At 38.7% G+C, this 20,763-nt stretch overlaps 1 protein-coding gene across 35 annotated transcripts in view; it reads left to right on the forward strand.

Moving 5' to 3' along the window:
• The window catches only part of RBFOX1 (RNA binding protein, fox-1 homolog 1), a 1,165,955-nt gene that overhangs the window by 895,009 nt on the left and 250,183 nt on the right, over nt 1–20,763 (forward strand). For 4 of the 35 annotated variants that reach the window (XM_017808978.1, XM_017808973.1, XM_017808982.1 and 1 more), the window contains exon 1: nt 18,872–19,205. The exons of 25 other annotated variants lie outside the window; for them this stretch is intronic. In XM_017808978.1, the coding sequence (XP_017664467.1) occupies nt 19,119–19,205 (87 nt within the window). In that variant the 5' untranslated portion in view covers nt 18,872–19,118. Of the gene's footprint in view, nt 1–1,234; nt 1,265–1,323; nt 1,372–18,871; nt 19,206–20,763 lie in introns of those variants that run through there. 6 more of the 35 variants (XM_017808972.1, XM_017808971.1, XM_017808970.1 and 3 more) reach the window with 4 other exon arrangements.

Here is a 20,763-nt window from a genome sequence, read left to right on the forward strand (position 1 = left end):
TGAAATGGATGAACAATTCAAACAATTCCTGGATACAGTTTAACTTTTTTATAGAGCACAAGCACATCAATTGCTGAATGCCACCATTGCAGTTACAGTTCTAAGTATTTGGTTTGTGCATTTAATACTTCAGCGAGTCTTCAAAGGTTCAGGTGTGTTAGCTGCATTCAGTAACTGATGTTTATGATGACACTGTTTAATCATGAGAACACTGCCTTTCTTTACCTTGTCCATTTATAGTACTCATTCACTCTGGGGCTCTCCTGTAAAATCAGTTAATCTGACTTTTAGCTCGTGAAAATTTTAAGCATCTGTTGGAGTCTTTGCACAGTTTTTGTTCCTCTGTCTGTTATTTCATGGCAATTTTCGTGTGAGAACATACAACCTCTGCTTATGACTGCATGAGTGAAAAGAAGTCCACGGTACTAATGCTCACTCACCATCTGTTTCTCTTGCAGCTGGGCCTTGAATAATTGTCCAGTAGCTGATGGACTGAGGGTAGGCAATCTTTTCAGGGGTTTCTGATTCATTTAACCAGCTCTGCTGCCCCAAGAGAAACATAGTGCTTGTTTATTCATATGTGTAGGGTAAAAGCCTGTACTCTGTCAGAGAAATTACAGTGCCCTGTTAAAGCAAAAAAGGAACTACCAGGCTACGAACAGTATCCTGTGGATGCGTTTGTACCTAAGGGGGCAGTGTGGCACTCTTAGGGAATTTCAGTGTATGAATGAAGCAGACCTCAAAAGGTGGGAGTGCAGCTGTTGCATCCAGAAGTCCTGTTAATGCGGACTTAAGGAATGATGGCTTGATGTGCTGCTTGTCTTGATTAGGGTAAATGAGTTCCTTGGGTATTCGCCAATAAACTTCATCGCTGGTATTTGAGACTTCACCTGTGATTCAAGACCACTTTGCATGTTTATGTATCTTTTGTCTCACAAGAGCGGCTTTGTTGTTTTCCAGAGGCTAATGAGAAGTGGCTTGGAGATCAAGTGCTGTAGCAGTTCTCATTCTGAATAAGAGCTAGTTTGGGGCATTTAACCACGGCGTTGTCAAACAAGGTCAGCCTCTTTCGAGAGGAGGTGCTTTAGTTAAGTACTCCCTTCTTTAAATAGTGGAGGGGGGGGGGGAACAACCGAAAAAAGAACCAACCCCAAACACAAAAAACCCTCACCGAAGCAGAAGAATCAGTTAAGAAGGTTGCTTGCTGCTTTGGAATATAAGAGCAAGAGCAGTTGCAAAGAAAGCTTCCATGTGGCAGAAGCAGGTGAATATTTTTGGCTTAGAATCGTCGTTTTTATTACTGGGCTCTTTGAACGTTTGCAGACACTTCAGGTGAAAAGTGATGGCTGGATTTGCTCTTGGGAACTATTCGTAAGTTGTCCCTATTCACTGATATTTGCTAAATATGTATACGGGTGGTTATTTTCTGAAAAAAATTCTGTGCTGTGGTATTTCATGCCAAGGAAAGTGTGTGGTGGTTGTTATGTAAGCAGGGGTTTTTCTCAGGGCAGCCAGTAGATATTTCAGTTTGTGTAGATTTTTTTTTTTTGACCATAGTCACGCAAATCTGGAGTATGAAGCTGTTTTTCAATGCATTTATTTCTGAGCTGCTAAATAAATGCTATAATCATGTTAATATTAATTCTGCTTAAAGTATTTTTGAGGCATTTAATAGGTAGCTTAGATGGAAGTGATAAAAATTGTGACACTGGAATTTATCGCCTTGCTTTATAGAGTTAGAATAATGTTAGTGGAAAGGAGAAGTCAACACCCTCTAAGAATCCTTCAAGCTTTCCTGCCTTTTAAAGGTGTGTGTGCGATTGATTTATCAGTTTTAAAGTGTGATGTGTAGTGCAAGAGCTCTCCTGAGAACCTGCTGTCATTTCTTTGCTAGCATTGCTCATTTACCTCTGAGTCGCCTGGTGCAGCGCCATTGACTTCTTTTACATTTTGCTTCCCCTCCTACCCTGTCAGTGCAGCAGCCCAGTGAATTTAATTAGAGAAAATAGCATATCTAATGTCTATAGTATCCTGAGCAGTTGTAGTTGGGCCTTTGGTCTTTTGCACTATAGCAGGCTCCAGCTGTGGAGAGATCTCGCAGTGTTTTGATCCTGCTCTTTCTCGTTGTGTTGAACACAGGCAGAATCAAAATTAGACACTGTAGTAAGAACTGAGTGAATTATTTTTTCTGTTCACAGTGAGTCACCGGTTTTTACTTTTTCCTCCAGATATGGAAAGAAAGAGTGTGGTACTTCAGAACTGAAATACTTAAGATGTTCAGATGCTCATGAATAAGAATGCAAGTGCTTTCATCTTAGACCATCTTTAAAGATACCTTTTAACCCTTTATATCAAAATGCACCAGAAATTGTTGCTCTTTCTAACTATAACACCCTGAATATGCTTTCTTCTTTGTAACAGTGCACAAATTTCATACTATCATATATATATATATATATGTGGTTTGTGTATATATTTTTAATATGCCTTCCCTCAATTCCTTACTGACTTGCACTAACATTTATTGTCATTAGGTAGTTTTGAAGACTGCTTCTTTGGTTCTGCTTCTCATAGCTTCTCCTTTTATAGCTACCTTTATTACCTTTACTGTGGACAGTAGGTCTTCTATACATTAAATAATTAATTACAGATGTTGGTGGTAGGCCTGAAACTTAATTCACAAACAAAAGAAAGATAAGTTTTAAAATATAAGCTTATGGTTTCATAATGGCACCATCTTTCATAAGGCAGTGTGAAATTAAAGTAATTCTTTGAAATGTTTCAGTAAGCATTATAAAGGGAGGCAAAAAACTGTTAAAAGTTCTCCCTGACAGCAAGATCTTGATGAAACAGAGCCAGTGTGAAAATTTGGGGGCGAAAAGAAGTCAGGCAGTCCATATATTCCACGAGTGTCTCCTCCTTTCATAAGCTTTTTCCCTTGTCATGTATTAGTCCTCTCTCTGGGATGTTACATGGCTGCATGGCTCAATTAATGCTCTGTGGCAGGAGGAGGAAAAAAAATGTCTCTGTCTTGTCAGAAGCAAAGTTATTTACTTTCAAAAGCTGACAGAATAGCACTGCAGGGGTTTCATTTATTTCCGTTCAGAATGTCATTATTGTGTAATGCAGAGGGACTTGTGCATGCATTGCAGGCTTAGTCTTGTAATCTTGAGTCGGCTGGGTGGCTGCAGGAGTGTAAAATGGCCCACTGGAATGTTTCCCTCTTCTGACTTCAGCTTGTTCACTTTTGCAAAAATGATTTCCAAGTGTCTTAAATATTTACTGCTTAGATGGCGATACTTCCGTTTGGTGGTGGTGCTGATCCTTGATATATTGGGAATCTTGCTCTGGCCCAGCTGAAAGACTGATTGTACCCTTAGTTACCTTTATAATGTGTGCCATGGTCCCTGATGGGTAGCATATGGCTGGAGACTGCTTTTTCAACATCGCTCTGTCTGTCATACTCTTTAGTTTTCCCAAGTCTAGCCCCAAAAGGAATATTTTAGTGCAGAATGTTTTATAAAGATTACTTGCTATTTCATTTCAAAGTTTGGAGAAACACTCAACTTCGTTGTTGTTGTATTGCACGTGCTTCAGAGGCAAGATAAATAGCTTTGAACAAGTTCAGTGTGTGTTGCTGCAAAAGCACAGGAGCATTCAGAAACTGCTATTCCAAGAGTTTTTACTTTATTTTTTTTTCCTTTCCCATTGCTACCATCTCTTCCAGCTCCGCTCACAAAGCCAGGCTTGGCACGTGCACGTGAAATTGCCTGTTGCTCTGTGGAAAACTTTTTGATACACCTAAAATAAAAAGCACTGAAACAGCCAAGTTCAGGAGTTCCTCGTGCCCAGGCATTGCCCTTCTTGCTGCCTGCTCTTAAAAATAAATAAATAAATGCTCCAATGGAAAATTACTTCATTTGGAGAAGAGTCACCTTCTTAGTGGTAGTTGATTTTTTTTTTTTTTTCAAGGGGAACCCCCCTTTCAGTAGACTTTTTTTTTTCAATTTCTTTTTCAGTTTAGACTGCTAAACCAAAAATTATTAAAATGCTGAATTTATTTGTAGATTTTATTTGAACACGACCCGTCTTTAAATAAAGGGAAGAGGATTCTGCTTCTAAATGGGCTTGCTTGCTTCTTTCCTGCTTTTTTCTTCCTTTTATTTGCAGACATAAAATCCAATAAATTTCTATTGCAGTTGCTGGGCTTGGGGGAGAAAAAGGAGAGGAAAAGTACAAAGCTATTGGGAAGCGTCAAACCCGGCGAATGATGAAGTACATTTCATAGCAGCCAATTCCAAGCCCAAAATCCCTGTTGTGCAGGAAGGCTTTCCAGCTCACACAGGAAATTCAGCCATTGCACGGCACAGTATTAATGATTTATACACCCCACACCACTGCTTTTGTTCACTGGCACAGCCAGGTTGTGTTAATAAAGGAATTTCAGGGAAAAGGGTCCCGGCAAGCTGAGTTGTTTTGCTCAGTGCAGTGGATGCTGCCTTCATAAATCAAAGGAATTTAGTGCTTTACAACCTTTCAGAGCTGCTGAGGGTGGTTGGTTTTTTCTTTTTTTAATCTGATTCACCTAGGAATATTTTCATTTCTTTTCTATAAAGAATGAATGAACTGCTGGATGAGATCTATCTCAGCTGTTTTAGGGTTGATTGGTTTGCTTCACAGTGGCATTATACTTCCATTTGTTTTCCATTTGGATTTATGCTTTATGGTGTTGTCTATAGAAAGGGACTAGCATGGTTTTATTAGCATAAAGAGATGCAGATCACATTATATTCCCTCTTGTTTCTTACAAATAAATAAATGAAATATAAAGGCAAAATATGTTTGCAGTAAACAAAGCAATTTTGTATTCTTTATCTAAAATAAAAAATAATAACTTATTGGAGCATCATAATTTTAAAATCAAGGTAATTTTTATTAGCAAGAATATACTTCCATATTCTTTTGCAAGACATGAGTGATAATTTTTGAAGTTGCTTTTTGGTCTGGAAACTTTGTTTCTGAACAGCAACTGCAGGATTGGTTACTTAACTTTGTATTAATTCATATAAATTTTCTTTTCAAATAGTGGGTCCATATTGATATTACAAAAGAAAATATGTATCTACATTTGATTATAGAAGTGAAGATAAGGAAGGATGGTTTTAAAAAAAGCTCTCAAATTTTGATATGAGTTAGAGTAATAAATAGTGTTATGGGACATTGTCCTAGAAAAAACACACTTGGTTTGATAGTTATGGAACGTAATCTTTACTTTCCATTACTGCTTTACAAGAGGGTTGGGAGGGGGAGCAGGAAATAATTGCAGGGAATGTTTTGCAATTAAAGGGAATCCGGTTTTCCAGAGGAATCCTAAGACTTTGCATTGCACAGCAGGCACGGTGTTTTTAGTCTCTTTGGGTCCTTCAGAATCTTAGATTCGAGCAGCTTTTGCTTCCAGAAAATGGGACTGTCCTGTCCTGGCTTTGTCACAACAGAAAATGTGATTCCCTCTGAGCCTTATGGAAGTCAACAATGTGGGGATCAGTACTGCAGAAGTTACAGTTCCTTAATCCTGACAGGAATTCTTTGTTTGTAGTTTGTTTTGTGGTCTGGAGGCAGATGAACACCTTCCATTCCTTTTCCTCACTGGTTTAAATATCACAGATTAATATAAGGCAGGTGCCCAGTAAATGAGGTTTCTGTTTATAGAGTACCATTGCTGTGTTTGTTTGTCCTCTATTATTTGGGTGCCTGAGTGTTTCATTGTATTTAATTATGTCTGTGAGGCACAAGACAACAGTCAACATCTGCTCTATTGTTTCCTTGGTTTACAGATAGCTTTGATGGGTTATTAAACAATCTATTTTTCAAACACAAACAGGGAAATAAGCTGCACCCACATTATGTAATTTTGTAGAGGTACATTATGTAATTAGTTGTCTAGTGTTTGCACACTAATCTTTTATTTTGGTTGAACTTATGCTATTCCACTAAAAAAAATATGTGATGGTCTTTGGCAGTTTTAATGTAATAGTGAGCTTCTATTTTCTATGTGGATTGAATTGATTTTTGTCACTACTGAATTGGTTTTACCATGCATTTCATGTTGAAATAATACACCTGAGTTGTGAATGCTGATATAAAAATTAGAAATGTGTATTAATTTTCATTTGTAACTGAAAAGAGCTACTGATAAACTATTACTACAGGAGCATCGCTAGTTAACTTGGATTATTTTTGAGTAAAAGTTAATCTGTTACCAGAGCATCAGCAGGGGAAGGCAAGGCTCAAGATTTTACTCTCCCAGATCTTACTCAGGGCAGAACAGTCCTTAGCACTCCCTGGACCAGCAAAGTTGTACTGTATGAGCAGGGAGATGACTCAGTAGAACTTGACTCTTGTACAAATGGATTTCTTGAGGGAAAAGTGCTTGTTTATTATCTGGTTTTCATTTTGCTTTGTTTTGATGTACCTGTCAACTGTTTTAACTTCCTTTGTGTAGCTCTAATCTCCACTATACTCTATCTGGATGCATTAAGGTAAATCACTGAAAGATTTCAACTACACAGCATGTGATTGTTTTTTTTGCCTCAAAATAAAATGTAGAAGAAAATGTTCCAGACACAAATGATGAACGGGTCCTAAAATTAGGCTTTCTGTGGCTTTTATCATTGCAGAAAGTCACCTATTAAAAATGTTTGAGAACATAATATTTTCACAGCTCCCAAGCTGCTGCTGCCTCCTGCTCTAGAGCTGCAGCTGGGTCTGTTTTTTACCACTGGACTTTTGAGGCCTTTGAAATGTTGGTAATGTAATGAGGTTGCCTTACGCACCAAGGTTTTCCTTTGGAATAAAGTTGTTCAGAATCCTTTTAACGTGAGCTCTGCTCTGGTGAGACCCCACCTGCAGAGCTGCCTCCAGCTCTGGGGACCCGGCAAAGGCAGGACATGGAGCTGTTGGAGAGGAGGCACCAGGATGATCAGAGGGATGAAGAATCTCTCCTGTGAGGAAAGGCTGAGAGAATTGGGATTGCTCGGCCTGGAGAAGAGAAGGCTCTGAGGTGACCTAATTGTGGCCTTGCAGGGCCTGAAGGGGTCAACAGGAAAGACAGAGAGAGAATATTTACAAGGGCATGGAGTGACAGGACAAGGGGGAATGGTTTTACACTGACAGAGAGTAGGTTTAGATTGGATTTTAGAAAGAAGTATTTTACTGTGAGGGTTTTGAAACACTGGCACAGGCTGCCCAGAGAAGCTGTGGCTTCCCCATCCCTGGAAGTGTCCAAGTGGCCTTGGATGGAGCTCTGAGCAACCTGTTTTGGTGGAAGGTGTCCCTGCCCACAGCAGGGGGTTGGAACAAGATGATCTTTAAGTCCCTTCCAAGTCAAATCATTCTCTGATTCCGTGAACTAAACTACCTCTTGTACATAAAGAACTTTATTCAAAGGAAAAAAACTATATAATAAGCATAGTTACTTGGAAAAGTATGCATTGTTAACAGGTAGGACTGGTGTTTCAGGAGCTTATTGAAATGTAATTTTGCAAAATGGTAGTAATTTTTTAGCACAGAATGAGATTTCTTCACTTTTTTTTGTGCAAGGGCTTGCTAGAAATACTTTGTAATCTCCCTCTCCCCTTCCCATGTGCATCAGCAGCAAAAGATGTGAGCACAGAACAGGGATTTCGGATCTGTTCCTTCCAGTGTCAGTAAATGCTCCTCAATTGATTTGAAGAATTACACTTGAAGTTTTGACTTTCCATGAACGTGACAAATGGAAACTAAACCAGGAATTTCTAACTACAGTTTCCTAAGAAACGAAGGATTGACAGGGTAATGGTGTTCAGAGAGAACTATTGTTTTCAAGGTGTTTCCAGAAACCCACTGTGGAAGGGACAAAGAACAATGATTTTTTTTTTTTTTTTCCTGTAATGTCTATTACTGAGTTGTTTGGTAGGTTGTGTCTCTCAGGAACTGGTTATAAACAAACATATGAGTTTGTGTATGACCAGATGAACCAAGCAGGCGTCTTCAAATGCCTGCCTGGGAATGGAGCATTCCCAGGATTTTTTCTGGCATCAGATTCAGGGATGGATTTTAGTGGATGAGAAAGTAAGGATTAGAATTTCTGCTGGGGTAGATCAGTTTATTGACTAAAGTTGTTATCCTTGGCTTTGTTATGCAATTAATGTTTTGTACAGTGTATGTGCATTTTCTATCATCGTTTTCTTGTATACTGTGCTTAAGAATAGTTTTAAGTGTTTATTTGCACTAAAATTGTACAGGTAGTGTGTGCCTGTTTCCTGAAGAAAATGAACTTTGAAACTGCTTTTTGAAAACTCTAAGGGAAAGCAAGTTTCAGATTTATGAAGGATGCTGAGTTAGAGGAGTCAACATCTGATCTGTGTTAGTGATGGGCACTGGTTATTCTCACAGCTTCACAAAGAATCAGGGCTGTGGAGAACAAAATATTGCAGTGTTTTCTTCATATGACCTTAAAGGGCTAATTAGGGCTGAAGAGTTGAGGATAAGATATCAGGAAGTTTAGCTCTTTTACCAAACAGATCAGGAGATAACAACAAAAGTTGTTAGCCTGTAGTACTAGATCACAAAAGCATTCAGGAGAGGAGGCTGTGAAGGAGACCTATCAATAGGAAAAAAAAAAATTGAGGTAATTATAAAACCTTTGAAAATAATTTCTACAAGAATTCACTAGTCCCAGTTGCCTCATTAGTTATCCTGAAGTCTGACAGTTCTGTGGAAGCAGCTGTGTAGTGCTTTTCTGTCAATACCAGAGAGATGTTCCAATAATAACATTTATAATCCAGATGTGCAAAACTTATGTCTGTCTTATGAACTTCCAGTGCAGTTCATGTTTGTTGAGTAACTCGAAACTGGTAGGGGATATTACATTTCTTGTTTTTATTTATTGCTGGTGTTCAGTAACATGTGTTTTAGTGTTTTACTTCTTTACTAAGCAGTATCAGATGTTTCATTTCTTCTGGTTAGGGACAAATAACTACTGAAAAAAAAAATTGAGACAAGGTACAATGCTCTCAGACAAAGAGGTTGAGTTCAGTTTCTGGTGTCTGATCCCCTCATGTTGCGTTGCAGGAGGATTGACAACATCTGAGGTCTTAGATGGAGATAACTTTCACTTTGTCTTATTTCTTGCAGCAATAAAAATCTTAATAATATCCAACTAATACCTTTAACATACGCTAAAGTACTGATTTCAATAAAAATAGAAATAATCCTCTTCTCTTGTCCTTCTCTGCACAAATTTGCACCAGTTCTTGGCTGGTGCTCCGAGGGCACTGACAAAAGTTGATTAAAACCTAAATGAAGGTGAGATTAAAAATCCTTTCATTATTCCCTTCGAATATCAAATGGAATCAACCAGAAGTAAAAAAGTTGGTAAGTGGGTGACAGGAAAGGCTCTTACCATCTGGCACTGATATAACAGTGTTATGGTTTCCTGATCTTATGTGCTTATTCTACCCTCTTCTGTTATTCTGACCAGTAGCATGATCCATGTAGGTTTACGTTGTCCTGAGGAAGTTGTGAGAGATAACATTAGAAATCAACTATTCACATGAATTCAGTATCCACTGTGTTGCTGAAGAATATTTAGGACTGGAAAGTATAATGAATAAATAGAATATTTTTTAACAGGTCTTGGGAGAGGGGAGAAAAGAAAACACATGATGTGATTCTTTAAGATGAGATCTATTTACTATATTATGAGGACGTTTTCTTAAAGCTTCACCCAGGGAATTTTATTCTTTTGCCTTGGTTCTTCTGTGTACTGGCTCTTTACACAAAAGTGCCCAGAGAGAGAACCAGAGCAATTCCACTGTGATTGACTCCTCTTCAGTCACAGATGCTCAGAGTGTGGGCAGAAAAGATGTGGCCCATGTCAGGAAAAGGCTCCTGTGCTGTGTGAGCTTTGCCTGGACAGACCATGCACAGCAGCTGCCTCTAAGACCGAGTTTAGGTGTGGTGGTTGAATTGCTGAACATGGGATTAAGTGTGTCTTCAAACAGTTGCATTAGGAAATATCCATGAGACTGAACTGACTTCAGACATAAAGTAGCAATGAAGTTTAAAAAAGCTTTATTAACTTCGTGGTATTCAGATTTGGAGGCACATTTTGTATCAACTGAGCTTTCTAATGCTTTCAGCCAAATCCTGCCTGCCTTAGATGCTCCTTACTTGTAGCTCTTGGCTAAACTTCAGTACTTAGAGTATTGCCAGTGTCTTGAATAGATCTGAATTATGGCTTGCATTACATCTAAGGCCTTCAAGTCTTGATATTTTATCTCTGGAAAATATGAAACTTGTCACTTGTGAACAGAAATTCCCTCTGATCCCTTTAAAGACCTGTAGGGTCTTTATTATTTTGAGGTTTGAATGGGCTGTTTCTCCAAGGCACCCTATGCTGGTTGCTGCAATCAAACCCTTGCACTTGGCATGGTAGGGTGCTTGAATGATGTATTTATACAGGCAGGAGGCAGGGTTTAATACCATCTCATGATTCACTGTGCAGTCCTATTAATATGAACTTCACTCGGGGGAATAAGTAGCTGTTACTTGTCAGCAAATCCTGGGTGTATTAAGGGGGTGAAGTTGTATTGAAAGATCCTCACAGTGATACTCTGCTGTTCCCAAGGGAAGCAAATGAAAACTGTACTTTGATGAATAATGAATGTGCTAATTGGGGTCAAGAAGAAGTCATAGCTTCCTGTGATACCACAGTTAGAGTAGCCTGACCATGGCAATAAAGAGAGGTCGGTTTGACCAGATTTGGCAGTAAAAATATGTAATTATCTGTCATCTCTGTCATCTCCACACAACTAAAGCCTGATACATGGCAGTGATGGGCAGGTGGTTTATCTCTTCTACAGTATAGTGTTGTATTCCTGAGATCCTCTTTTCTGCATGTTGGTTCCATAAGAACATGGCCACGAACTCACACTGAGACTGCTTGAGTGCTCAAGTATTGGCAAAAATCCTGTGTGGAATAGACGGTGATCTCTGATGGCATTGCTTGGATGTATCACCAGGATTCATTAAGAGTGGGTATTGATTACAGTCAGCCTGTTCCTGATTTGCAAGGAAGAGTATGTTTGTTGCTGCAGGTCTTTATTTGCAATTGAAAGTACCCTAAGGGGAAGATTACAGCCTGCTCTTACCTCTTGGCAAAATACATGCCTAAAAAAAAACATATTTCTTGGTCATCTTTTGCACGCAAAAAAGAAGGAAAAATGAAAGATTAAGAAAGATATGTAAAAGTATGATTCTAATATGTATTTTGTGAAAAAGAAAATATATAGCCTGACGCTTTATTAAATAAAGATGTATGTGATATTTATCATTTGTGAAACTGGAATATGTACATAGTTTTCAGTAGTTTGTCTGTGTAACTGTGTGATATCAAACAAGCATGAGATTTGAAAGTGTTCTATGTTTCATACAAAATTTTCTAAGCTGCTTAACTGCTTATAGATTGGAGGCTAATCTCAACTGTTTTAGAAAATGCAGATAATCTCAAGAGTAGAGCAGTGAAAGACATCTGAAGTAGCCTGGAGATGGGGGAGAGTTTGTTCTCAAAGAGGGCAACAGGGAAAATACAACTGATGTGCTACCCTGTCCAGCTGATAGGAATTATGGAACAAAAGCCAGGATGAAACTCTGTGAGAGAGGGAAAACAATGCAGTGCACTGAGACAGAGGAAACAAAGTGAAGAACTTGGTAACACATCTGCAGTGTTTGTTGTGAATAAGTACTAATGTCTGCATGTCCAAATCAACCCTTGGTGCTTAAAGCAAGAGATTTTTTCCTCTGGTTTTACAGCTAACTTTTCTGAGTGATCCAGGACAACAGGTAGCACCCAGAGAAACTTCCTTCACAAATGGAATTGTACAGGCCCATGGAGCTGCCATAAAAGTGACTTGCATCACCATGTGTGTTGCCCCAGCTTTTGTAGCTTTTAGGAGACTTATTTTCTGTGTGACCCCTTGCAGTCTGATGTCATCTTCCTTCCTAGTGCAGTGCCCAGCACATTAAATAACATTAAATAACATTAAAGTTTCCAGATTGATCCTGCTTGAATTTTGACACAAATCTGACGTAAAAATCTGGTTGTGATTTAGAATCTTGCTAATTGGTGTGATAGTGCAGCTGAGTCAAAAGGCACCTATAGCTACTTGTTTGGTTTCTTAGAGAGGAGTTGTTCACAGATTGTTGTCTGCTTTTGTGCCATGATATGTAGGGATGGTGACAGGCCCCTACATTTCTGTAGTAGCCAAAGGGAAGTCCAGCCAGAGAGCATCCCTTGACTCCAGCTTTAACCTGCTGCCTCTCTCTAGCACACATTTATCTCCTGTGTAAGTGAATGTGTTTTGTGACTCACTGAAGGGTAAATCACTCTCTCTGCTGTCAGGAGACAAATACATATCTCCAGCAATCTAGTCTGAAAGAACTGAAGGTTTCCAAGGATGTAGAGGCGGGCAAGGCTTGCCTTCAGGAGTTCCTGGAAAAGTGAAGCTAAGTAGGTGTGTACCTTTGAAATGTGTGTTCTTTTGTATTGCTGTCAGACATGGTGATCTCCTGCAGCAGCCACAGTTCTTTTCTAAAGGAATTTACCACTGGACAGTCAGTCCATCCCTCAGTCAACGTTTCCGTGGTGGGTTCTGGCCAAGAGGAGGTTTAATGGGCTGAAAGAGAAACATTTATAGGTGTTTATAAGAAGTTTTATCTGATATCAGGCAATTTCAGGGGAAAGCATCAATGCCATTTTCAATTTGGTTAGGAGAGGTAGGAGTGTAATATTCAAGGCAAAATGAAAAGTATTAATTGTTCAGTTGTTGGCAATAGGAGCTGGGGTAGGAACAGGCTGAAGTGAGCCCATGGGAGGTGATGACAAGTACTGTATAGTTGCTGAGGCAGCAAAAGGATGTGTTTTGGGGCAATGCAAGGAGCAAAATGAGAAGAGATCTTTGTCTAAGCATTCCAAAAGAAATGCAAAGTAAACATGCCATTCTTTAGCCAGTGAGATACTAGAGCAGTGCACAGTACTGACAACAAAAAAGAAAGTTTCAAGTTACTCAAAGAAGAGAAAAAGGATTGGCTGCATACTCAGACACCAACATTTGCTGCAGTGTTGCACTTCAAATGTTATAAGACCAACTGGCCTACAAGGTGAAAGCCTTGATTTTTCTAGAGCTATGAATAGTTTCCAAAATATGTTTCTGAAGTTTTTGTGTGAAGTGATTCTCTCTGAAGTTCTCATAGTCAGTAAGACTGTAACTATTTACCTTTATGTATCTTTGAAATCTCAAAAATTGCCATCATTTTATATTTAGAAGAAAAAGGGAATAGTTGAACTTCAGTGGAACTGAAATGTTGTTGGTTTCTGATTAAAAACTAGCAGCAGGTCAAGATGAACCTGGCTGATTCTTTCAGTGTACTCCCAAGAGCTAATGTAATTGTTAAATGCTAATGTAATTTTTAAATAGAAACTTTAAGTTCTGAAGAAAAATGTGTTAATTCCTAATGTACTGTATCCCACAAGTGTTCCACATACTTGAAAGTGATGATTTCTCTAAGTTGTAAACAGTTTCTATATCCTTATATATCTCTATCTTTTATCTATATCCTTATATCAATATTCTGTTCACTAGTATAAACAGAGATGCTTGGTAAACTCCAGCAACTCTGACTTCATCCACCACACTTGTATCAGTATGAGATCAGTAGATATCTCTGATTTGTATAGGTGATATTTTCTACTTGAAAAGTCACTAAAACATGCTGTATCTCGGTTCTGCTGTGCTGTGTGATAGGAGCTGGCTGGGGAATTCATACCTGGCTGGAAAAGCTCCTACACGTACTTCAAACTTTGCTTAGGAGGGTGGAACAGGGTGAGCAGCTGAGGACAAGGGTCAAGTCTGGATAGTGCTTCTGGAGCACTTGAAGAGCCTTTGGTCCCAAATGGCTTTTGTAGAAAGGTGGAAATAATCTTTGGAAGGCAAGTGTGGTAGTTGTAAGTGTCACCAGTTGTGCTGGGGACGGTGGGGGAAAATGTGCAGACCAAGTTTTTCTGTCTAGCAGTATTTCATTTAATGCCTGGGTCTGCTTAGCTCAGGCACTGCTGATCAATGGCAGCTCACCTTCTCTTTCAAAGCATGTGTGCTGCTGGTGTCTGCTAATACTTTCTTAGAGACAGCAATCTAAAGTTGCTGTGGATGAGGGAAATTATCAGGAGACTTGGAAACTAATCTGTCCTTTCAGTTTTGGGTTTTCCTTTACCAGAAAACCACTGAGAAACCTTTAAGAGAAAATGGAGAATAGGAAAGGTGGCCAGAAATAAGAGGCTTGAAGAAGAACTTAAATGAAACAAATATGACATAGCATGGAGAGGGTGCCAAAGTGGTACCTGAATTATTTATGATCTGAGAGATGGGGAAGTTACGCCAGTGGTGGAAGGAAGTAGAAATTATTTGAAGTTCATTGGTGTCATTGAGCATTTGCAAGAACTGTTGTGGTATTTTGAACTAGATACAGGCATTAAGAAGAATTAATTATTTGGCAGAAAGATGGTCTAAATAGATTACTTCTGTCAGAATCTGATTAGAGCATACATCATTGATTGGCTGATGACTGCATTGCAGGGATCTGCCTTTTCCAGGCATTGTGGCCCCAGGGAAGTTGCTAAAGTCTTTTTTTTTCCTTCCCTTGAACCACAGCAAAACCTAAGCATCTGCTTTTGCTGGGGGAAGTATTTTGGTCATTGTCTAATGTGCCATTTACATGTTCTATGCAGGTGGGATTAAAACCTTGGCCTTTTTTGCATCATTTTCATTTTTCTTGTTCTGCTCGAATGTGTAGCTCAGTTTTCAGGCATACTTCTGGCTTTGTTTCTGTCTCTGTGCATCCCTCCTGTACAACAGTCTCCATTTCCTTTCCATTTTAAATGACTTCTTAGCAAGTCTTCAATAAAATTACTATTAGAGCACCACTGTCAGTAGATTGAGTTCTGTGCTAAAACACAAGGTTGTTGTATTAGACTGCTGGGTCTGAAATACTTATGTATTTTGTGACCTTCTACTGCTACCTTAACTTGCTTAACCTATGCTCTCCACCTTTAAAACCAGCTTTTCATAAATAATACCTGCCTTTTAGCAAAATTGTGCAGAAATGAAACAAATAAGATTGCACATTTTATTTGTGCAAACTAGTGTTCATCTATTTTTCTCGTTCTTTCCTCCTCTCTCATTTTTGAAATCAATTTTCAATTGCACAAAATACATGAAAATTTTTAATTATAAAGAAACAAAACAGGTTTTGGGCTGGAAAACCCAAAATTGGAAGCCAAGGGCTGGAGACAACGTGGCCTGCATTAGCACACTGAAAATGGCCCAGCATGTAATTTTTTTTTTCCTACCAGCGTTATAATTTTCTAGAATGTAATGGAAGTGAAAGCTGTATAGTTGTTTAAAATAGATGATCTCCCCTTTTCCACCCACACATATACTTAATTTTTTTGCAGGGAGTAGGAATCCTGGAGTGGGCAGGAAGTAAGTGCTGTCACCCCCCTGTGGCTTCAGGCAGGTGATGGATGTGCACGGTCCTGACCATTCTGGCTTTGTCCTACCAAAGATGTTTAGGTCTGTGCTTAACCTTTACCATGCTAAAATAAACAGACCTATCAGCTTATTTATTTATTCTAACACTCTTCTGGCTCATTCTCTGAGCTCTCAGCACTCTTTGTGTTCAAATTTCATATATTCACTCTCTGAGTTCTCAGCGCTCTTTACGCTCAAATTTCACGTGTTCAACATATTCTTGCCAAACTGGAGTGACCATTAATGATGAGCTGTTAAATAAGCCAAATTTCCTTTTTTGTGTGACTGGGAGGCAGAACACAAATGTGTTGGTACAAAGGGGTGAAGCTGCTGCAGTTGCACTGACGTGAGTTCAGAGCTTGGCACGGGGCAGGGACGCGAGTAAAGCTCTGGTTGTATCTCTGTGGTTCTGGTTCACAGAGGTCTGTGAGAACTCAGGTAGCTGGTGCACACATGGGACGTCCTCAGAGAGCCTCCCAAAGAGTCAGAGCTTGGCTTTGGAGTGCCATACTGCCAGACTTTTAGAAGTTGTTATAGTGAGGCAAGCAAAGCGGCCTTACCTTAAAACAGGCAACTGCCGTTTATTTTTGAAGTTTATTTTTCTATGTCACAATCTGCAATGTTGAAATTATTAATGCTTTTTAGACATTTGGTATTTTCATTGTTCTTGAATGTTTATGCTGCTTGCAAAGGACTGGAAGGGTCCTCCTGGGAGTTGCTGAGTTCAGACTACTATTGGCATCATATAATTGCCTGTTATAAGCCACCTTTTTTTGTTACTGTGTTTTTTCTAGACTCTCATTAGCCAAGACCAAAATACTTAAAAAAACCCCAAAACCAAACCCTTGAAAAAAAATATTTTCAACCTAAATTTATTCATAACAAGGTTTTTCTTGATTTTTAGAGTGTCAGGATTGTCCTTAGCTTAAACAGTCTCTTCCTCCTACTGTTTTCTTCCCTGTTCACAGGTTGTTTTGCTGGGATAAACAAATCCACCTTAGGTTCCTGTTGCAGCATGGTTGTTCCATTCCCCTGAATACAAAAAGGAATTTCTCTACAGCCATTTTATTTGAATTTGCCTTTTTTTTTTTTTTAAATGTGAATGAAGGAAACTGTATGCTAGTGGGAGAACCTCTAAGAAATCAGGAAATTAATTGAGACATAAAATTAATTAAGAAATACTTCTAATTTGCATCACACTAGCAGCTCAAATTCTTTAAACAGATGCAATGAGATCCTGCTTTTCTTCCTCCTGAGTTTAGATCTGCAGTTTCTGTTATTAGCAGAATCATGATCTTGTGTTCTGTATTATTGAATTTCATCCCATTTCTATTAATGCAGCCCATAAGGTTTAGCAGTTCTTTCTATGTAATATTCTTATCCTTTTCAGTCTTGACAGTACCTTCCAAGTTTGTGTCATCAGGAAATTTCATCAGCATGTTGCCTTGTGCCAGAATAATTAAAGAAAATGTGAAAAAAAAAAAAAAATCTGTCCCAAAACAGATCACAGAAAAGCTTCCCTTAAGCTTGTGCTTCCCTGTACAAGTCTTCTCCTTTAGCTTTTCTAACATCTTATCAAATACATACCTGCTGAAACAAAAAACCTGCTAGGGATTTTACAGAGCAATTTAACAGTCTTATTTATGTCAGTTGTCCCACTGGAGTCATTTGAGTAAAGCTTGCAGTATCCATTTTATAATCTCCATTCCTGGGTGAAAGAAATCTTTCTCTTCAAATGCAGCTCACTCTGCTAGATGAAACAATTAGGCGGTATTTAAAATGAAGTTGTGGGGTTTTTTTAAGAAATTAAATTCTTTGGGGTGAGTTGTCACTGCAACTCACTTTCTAATATTAACCTTCTGTTTATATATTTCTGTGTGAAAGTTCACGACTGGTTTTGTATCGGAATTGATGAAAACCTTTTGAGAAAAAATCCACGATGTGTCAGCCCTACTGCGTTCTTAATAATTAAACTGCAAGGCTCTCAATAAGAAAAGAGCAAGAAATCAGATTTGCACCTGAGCCCAGTGAGATAACCGGTGTGACCAGCATTATCCCCGGCAGAAAAGTGAAGCGATTCTGTAACAGGAGATGGAGTTGGGTAAACATCACTCCATCATGTGACAATCGCTGTCCTCACTGGCAGTGTCTCCAGAGAGCATCCCAGAGGGTCACAATTCAACAGCTAAAGTTAGAAATGGTCGAAGGCTGAGAGAGGCAAGGGCCAGCCTGCAGCTGCTGAGGTAGATTTGTGACTCCTGCACCACGGCTGCCGTGATACATGAGAATCAATTACGGGGAACCTTTCACGATGGTCAAAATGTGACATTAAATAATTGAGTATCACATCAAATCTTGTCTGCAATTAGTTATCTGGAAAAGTAATTATGCAACAAAATCAAGGAGCTGAAATTAGTGGTGTGAAGCACCCTGGTTATTCGAAGACTGTAGGAGAAGATTTTTTTATGTTTTTTTTTTTTTTTGTGTAACATGAAGTTGTAAGTACCTGAGTAATTCCTTGTTGAAATAAAAAACTAGTCTTGCTCAACTGTAATTCTTGTCATTAGCCATATCTGCAATCGAAGATGCATTCCACGTGAAACAGGTGTTAATGACTGAGTTTGTTTTGTCTAAAGTAAAAATTAGCTGTGGAAGAGAATGTCTTGCAAGTAGTATGTTTAAAATCAAACCTGTTTTCTTTAGGGAGGAAAACAGCCTAAATTTCACTCTTTTTGTCTCTTACATTCTTAGTGTAAGTTGAATTGGAGGACAGATTTGAAATACTCTAATGGGCAAATTTGGTCTTTTTAAAATAGTTATATCAATGTAACAACATAGATGTGAAAGGTTAGAAAAGCCATTAAAACATAATTTACATTTGTAGAAGTAGTTAGCTTGTATTGGTTAGCTCAAATATTCAAAACAAACAAGGAAAATACAATTAATCAAAACGGGGTATGTACCCAGTGTGACAGACTTAAGTTTAAACACTCACATGAATATTGTTTAACAGCTTATAAATACAGGGAAATGTTTACTTATGCAATCATGATAAACCTGATTATTTTTCAAATGGCTTCTAATAGTAACTGTTGTCATGTATATGCCAGAACTGATAGGAAAATTAATTCTAATTAGTAGACCTGTGTACAGAATTTGATCTCTATATGTGTAGTACTTGAAAATCTGAACTGATAAAGAGTAGTAGGCTTAGTCATGTTACTTAAGCTGGTCCCAAAATAGCACCTTCCTTTTTTGGTAGAGTTAGGTTTGCAGCTGTTGTCTCTATCTGTTGTCTCTGAAGAAAATTTTAACATTTAAGAGTTGCTGACGTCAATTTTTTTCTTTTTTTTACAGCTGATGTGGGCTTTGCCCCTGACAGAAGTTATTTGGTTCTAGCTCTGAGTTTGGAAGAAGTTGGTATATAGATTTTCCCCTAACTTTCAATTGATGTGTTTAGCTTTAGTTGGGAGTAATACTATCACTTAAACCATGTTGTCGTCTCAAGGAGTTTTGCTACATCCCTATGGAGTGCCCATGATTCTGCCGGCAGCACCATACTTCGCTGGACTTGTTCAGGTAATGCAAGGCCGCTTCCAACAAGCAACTTAACTCTAGTGCACTTAGAGCAATAATTGGAATTTTTATGGTTGAGAAAGCAAACACTTTTAATACAGGCAAAAGCTCTCATGTAGTCAGTGGGAAGACAGTAGGAAATCAAAAAGATGGATCACCCTAATCTGTGTATTGACATCTCTCATGGCTGAATAAATGGTGTAGTTGAGCTATATTTGCTTGTATTGATTTGTCTGCTGTTTAACATTCATGCCTTTGCTTCACGAGGTTGACCACAGGGCAGAGGATTTGCTATCCATTCCAGGTTTCTGAGGGAGTCAGCATTCCCACGGCAGGTCATAAGACAAAGTAACTTACCATGATGTGTTTAGGTTAAGTGTTTTAGCACAGCAAATAGGAATAGTGTTAAATGTGCATTAATTCGTATGTTATGCGTCACACAGGGTTTGTGTTTTTGTGTGTATAGAAAAATATCACCTGCACAGAATATTTACACACATCCCATTAGTTCGTTTGAACCCTCAGAGTGTAAGATCTTGCTGCAGGGCGAGAGTTCTGTATTTTAGAAGTTAACTGGCAATTACTAGATTGTTGTTGTGTTGTCTGCTTTTGATTTGATTTTGTTTTTATCAAAAGGCGGTGCTACTGAAGTTTCTGCTGTTGGACTTAGGATTTTTAATAGATTGTGTAGACGCTAATTAAGCAAAAAGTATCCTGTTGTTTACAGTATTGGAAGACATCAAGAAAGAATTCAAATAACATTTCCAAGCATTGACAAAATGGAAGGAAAGGTACCTTGTGACCGTAGGTAGATATTATGCATTAACAGGGTCAAGACATGAGGGCTTCTCTGTGCTGTGCTAGTGATGAGTCAAATGAACTGTGAGGAAGAGGGAAATTTTCATTATGCTCCTCTACTCCAACATTTTGCTGGCAGAGAGGGGCAATCACAGCATGAAACAGGTGGTTTTCCATACAGGTCCCTTCAGTAATCAAAGGCTGTGAGTTATGATCTTCACTTCAGGCCTGATATCAGACACAAAGGTCTAAAATAGAAATATAGCATTGCACAGTGGCCATTATCAGCTACTGAAAAACTGTGCCTTCTGAGGTGTGCAAGCTGGTGCTATTTTCTGTGCAGTGAGACATGGGAGCACGTCTGAACACATCAAGCAGGCCTTGATATCCATTAGAATTTGGGGGTGAAGGTCGGACGCTGGAGCTCAGTCAGCCCCTGTGCCATCCTGTCCAATAAATAATTACAAGCAAATCGTGCCTTTCACTCTATGCTGATTGATGTTGAAATTGCTTTTGAAAGTTCTCATAAGTTCCTGTTATAGATTAAGTGCCGGTGTAGGAAAAATAACTGCACCCAACTGAAATGGGTGAATGTAATCAGGTTTAATGGACTCGAGAGCTTGTTGGGAATTAAATAACTATTGATTTGTTGGAAAGTTGCTGTCATTACAAAATGCCACTCTGGACGCATTATCCAAGCAGATAGATTAGAAGAAAGGGCCCTTTGAAAATTGGGGATGCCTTCTTTCAGTCTTTTTCCTTT

This window comes from Lepidothrix coronata, unplaced genomic scaffold (genome assembly GCF_001604755.1).
Source record: "Lepidothrix coronata isolate B3197 unplaced genomic scaffold, Lepidothrix_coronata-1.0 Scaffold24, whole genome shotgun sequence".
Taxonomy (NCBI): domain Eukaryota; kingdom Metazoa; phylum Chordata; class Aves; order Passeriformes; family Pipridae; genus Lepidothrix; species Lepidothrix coronata.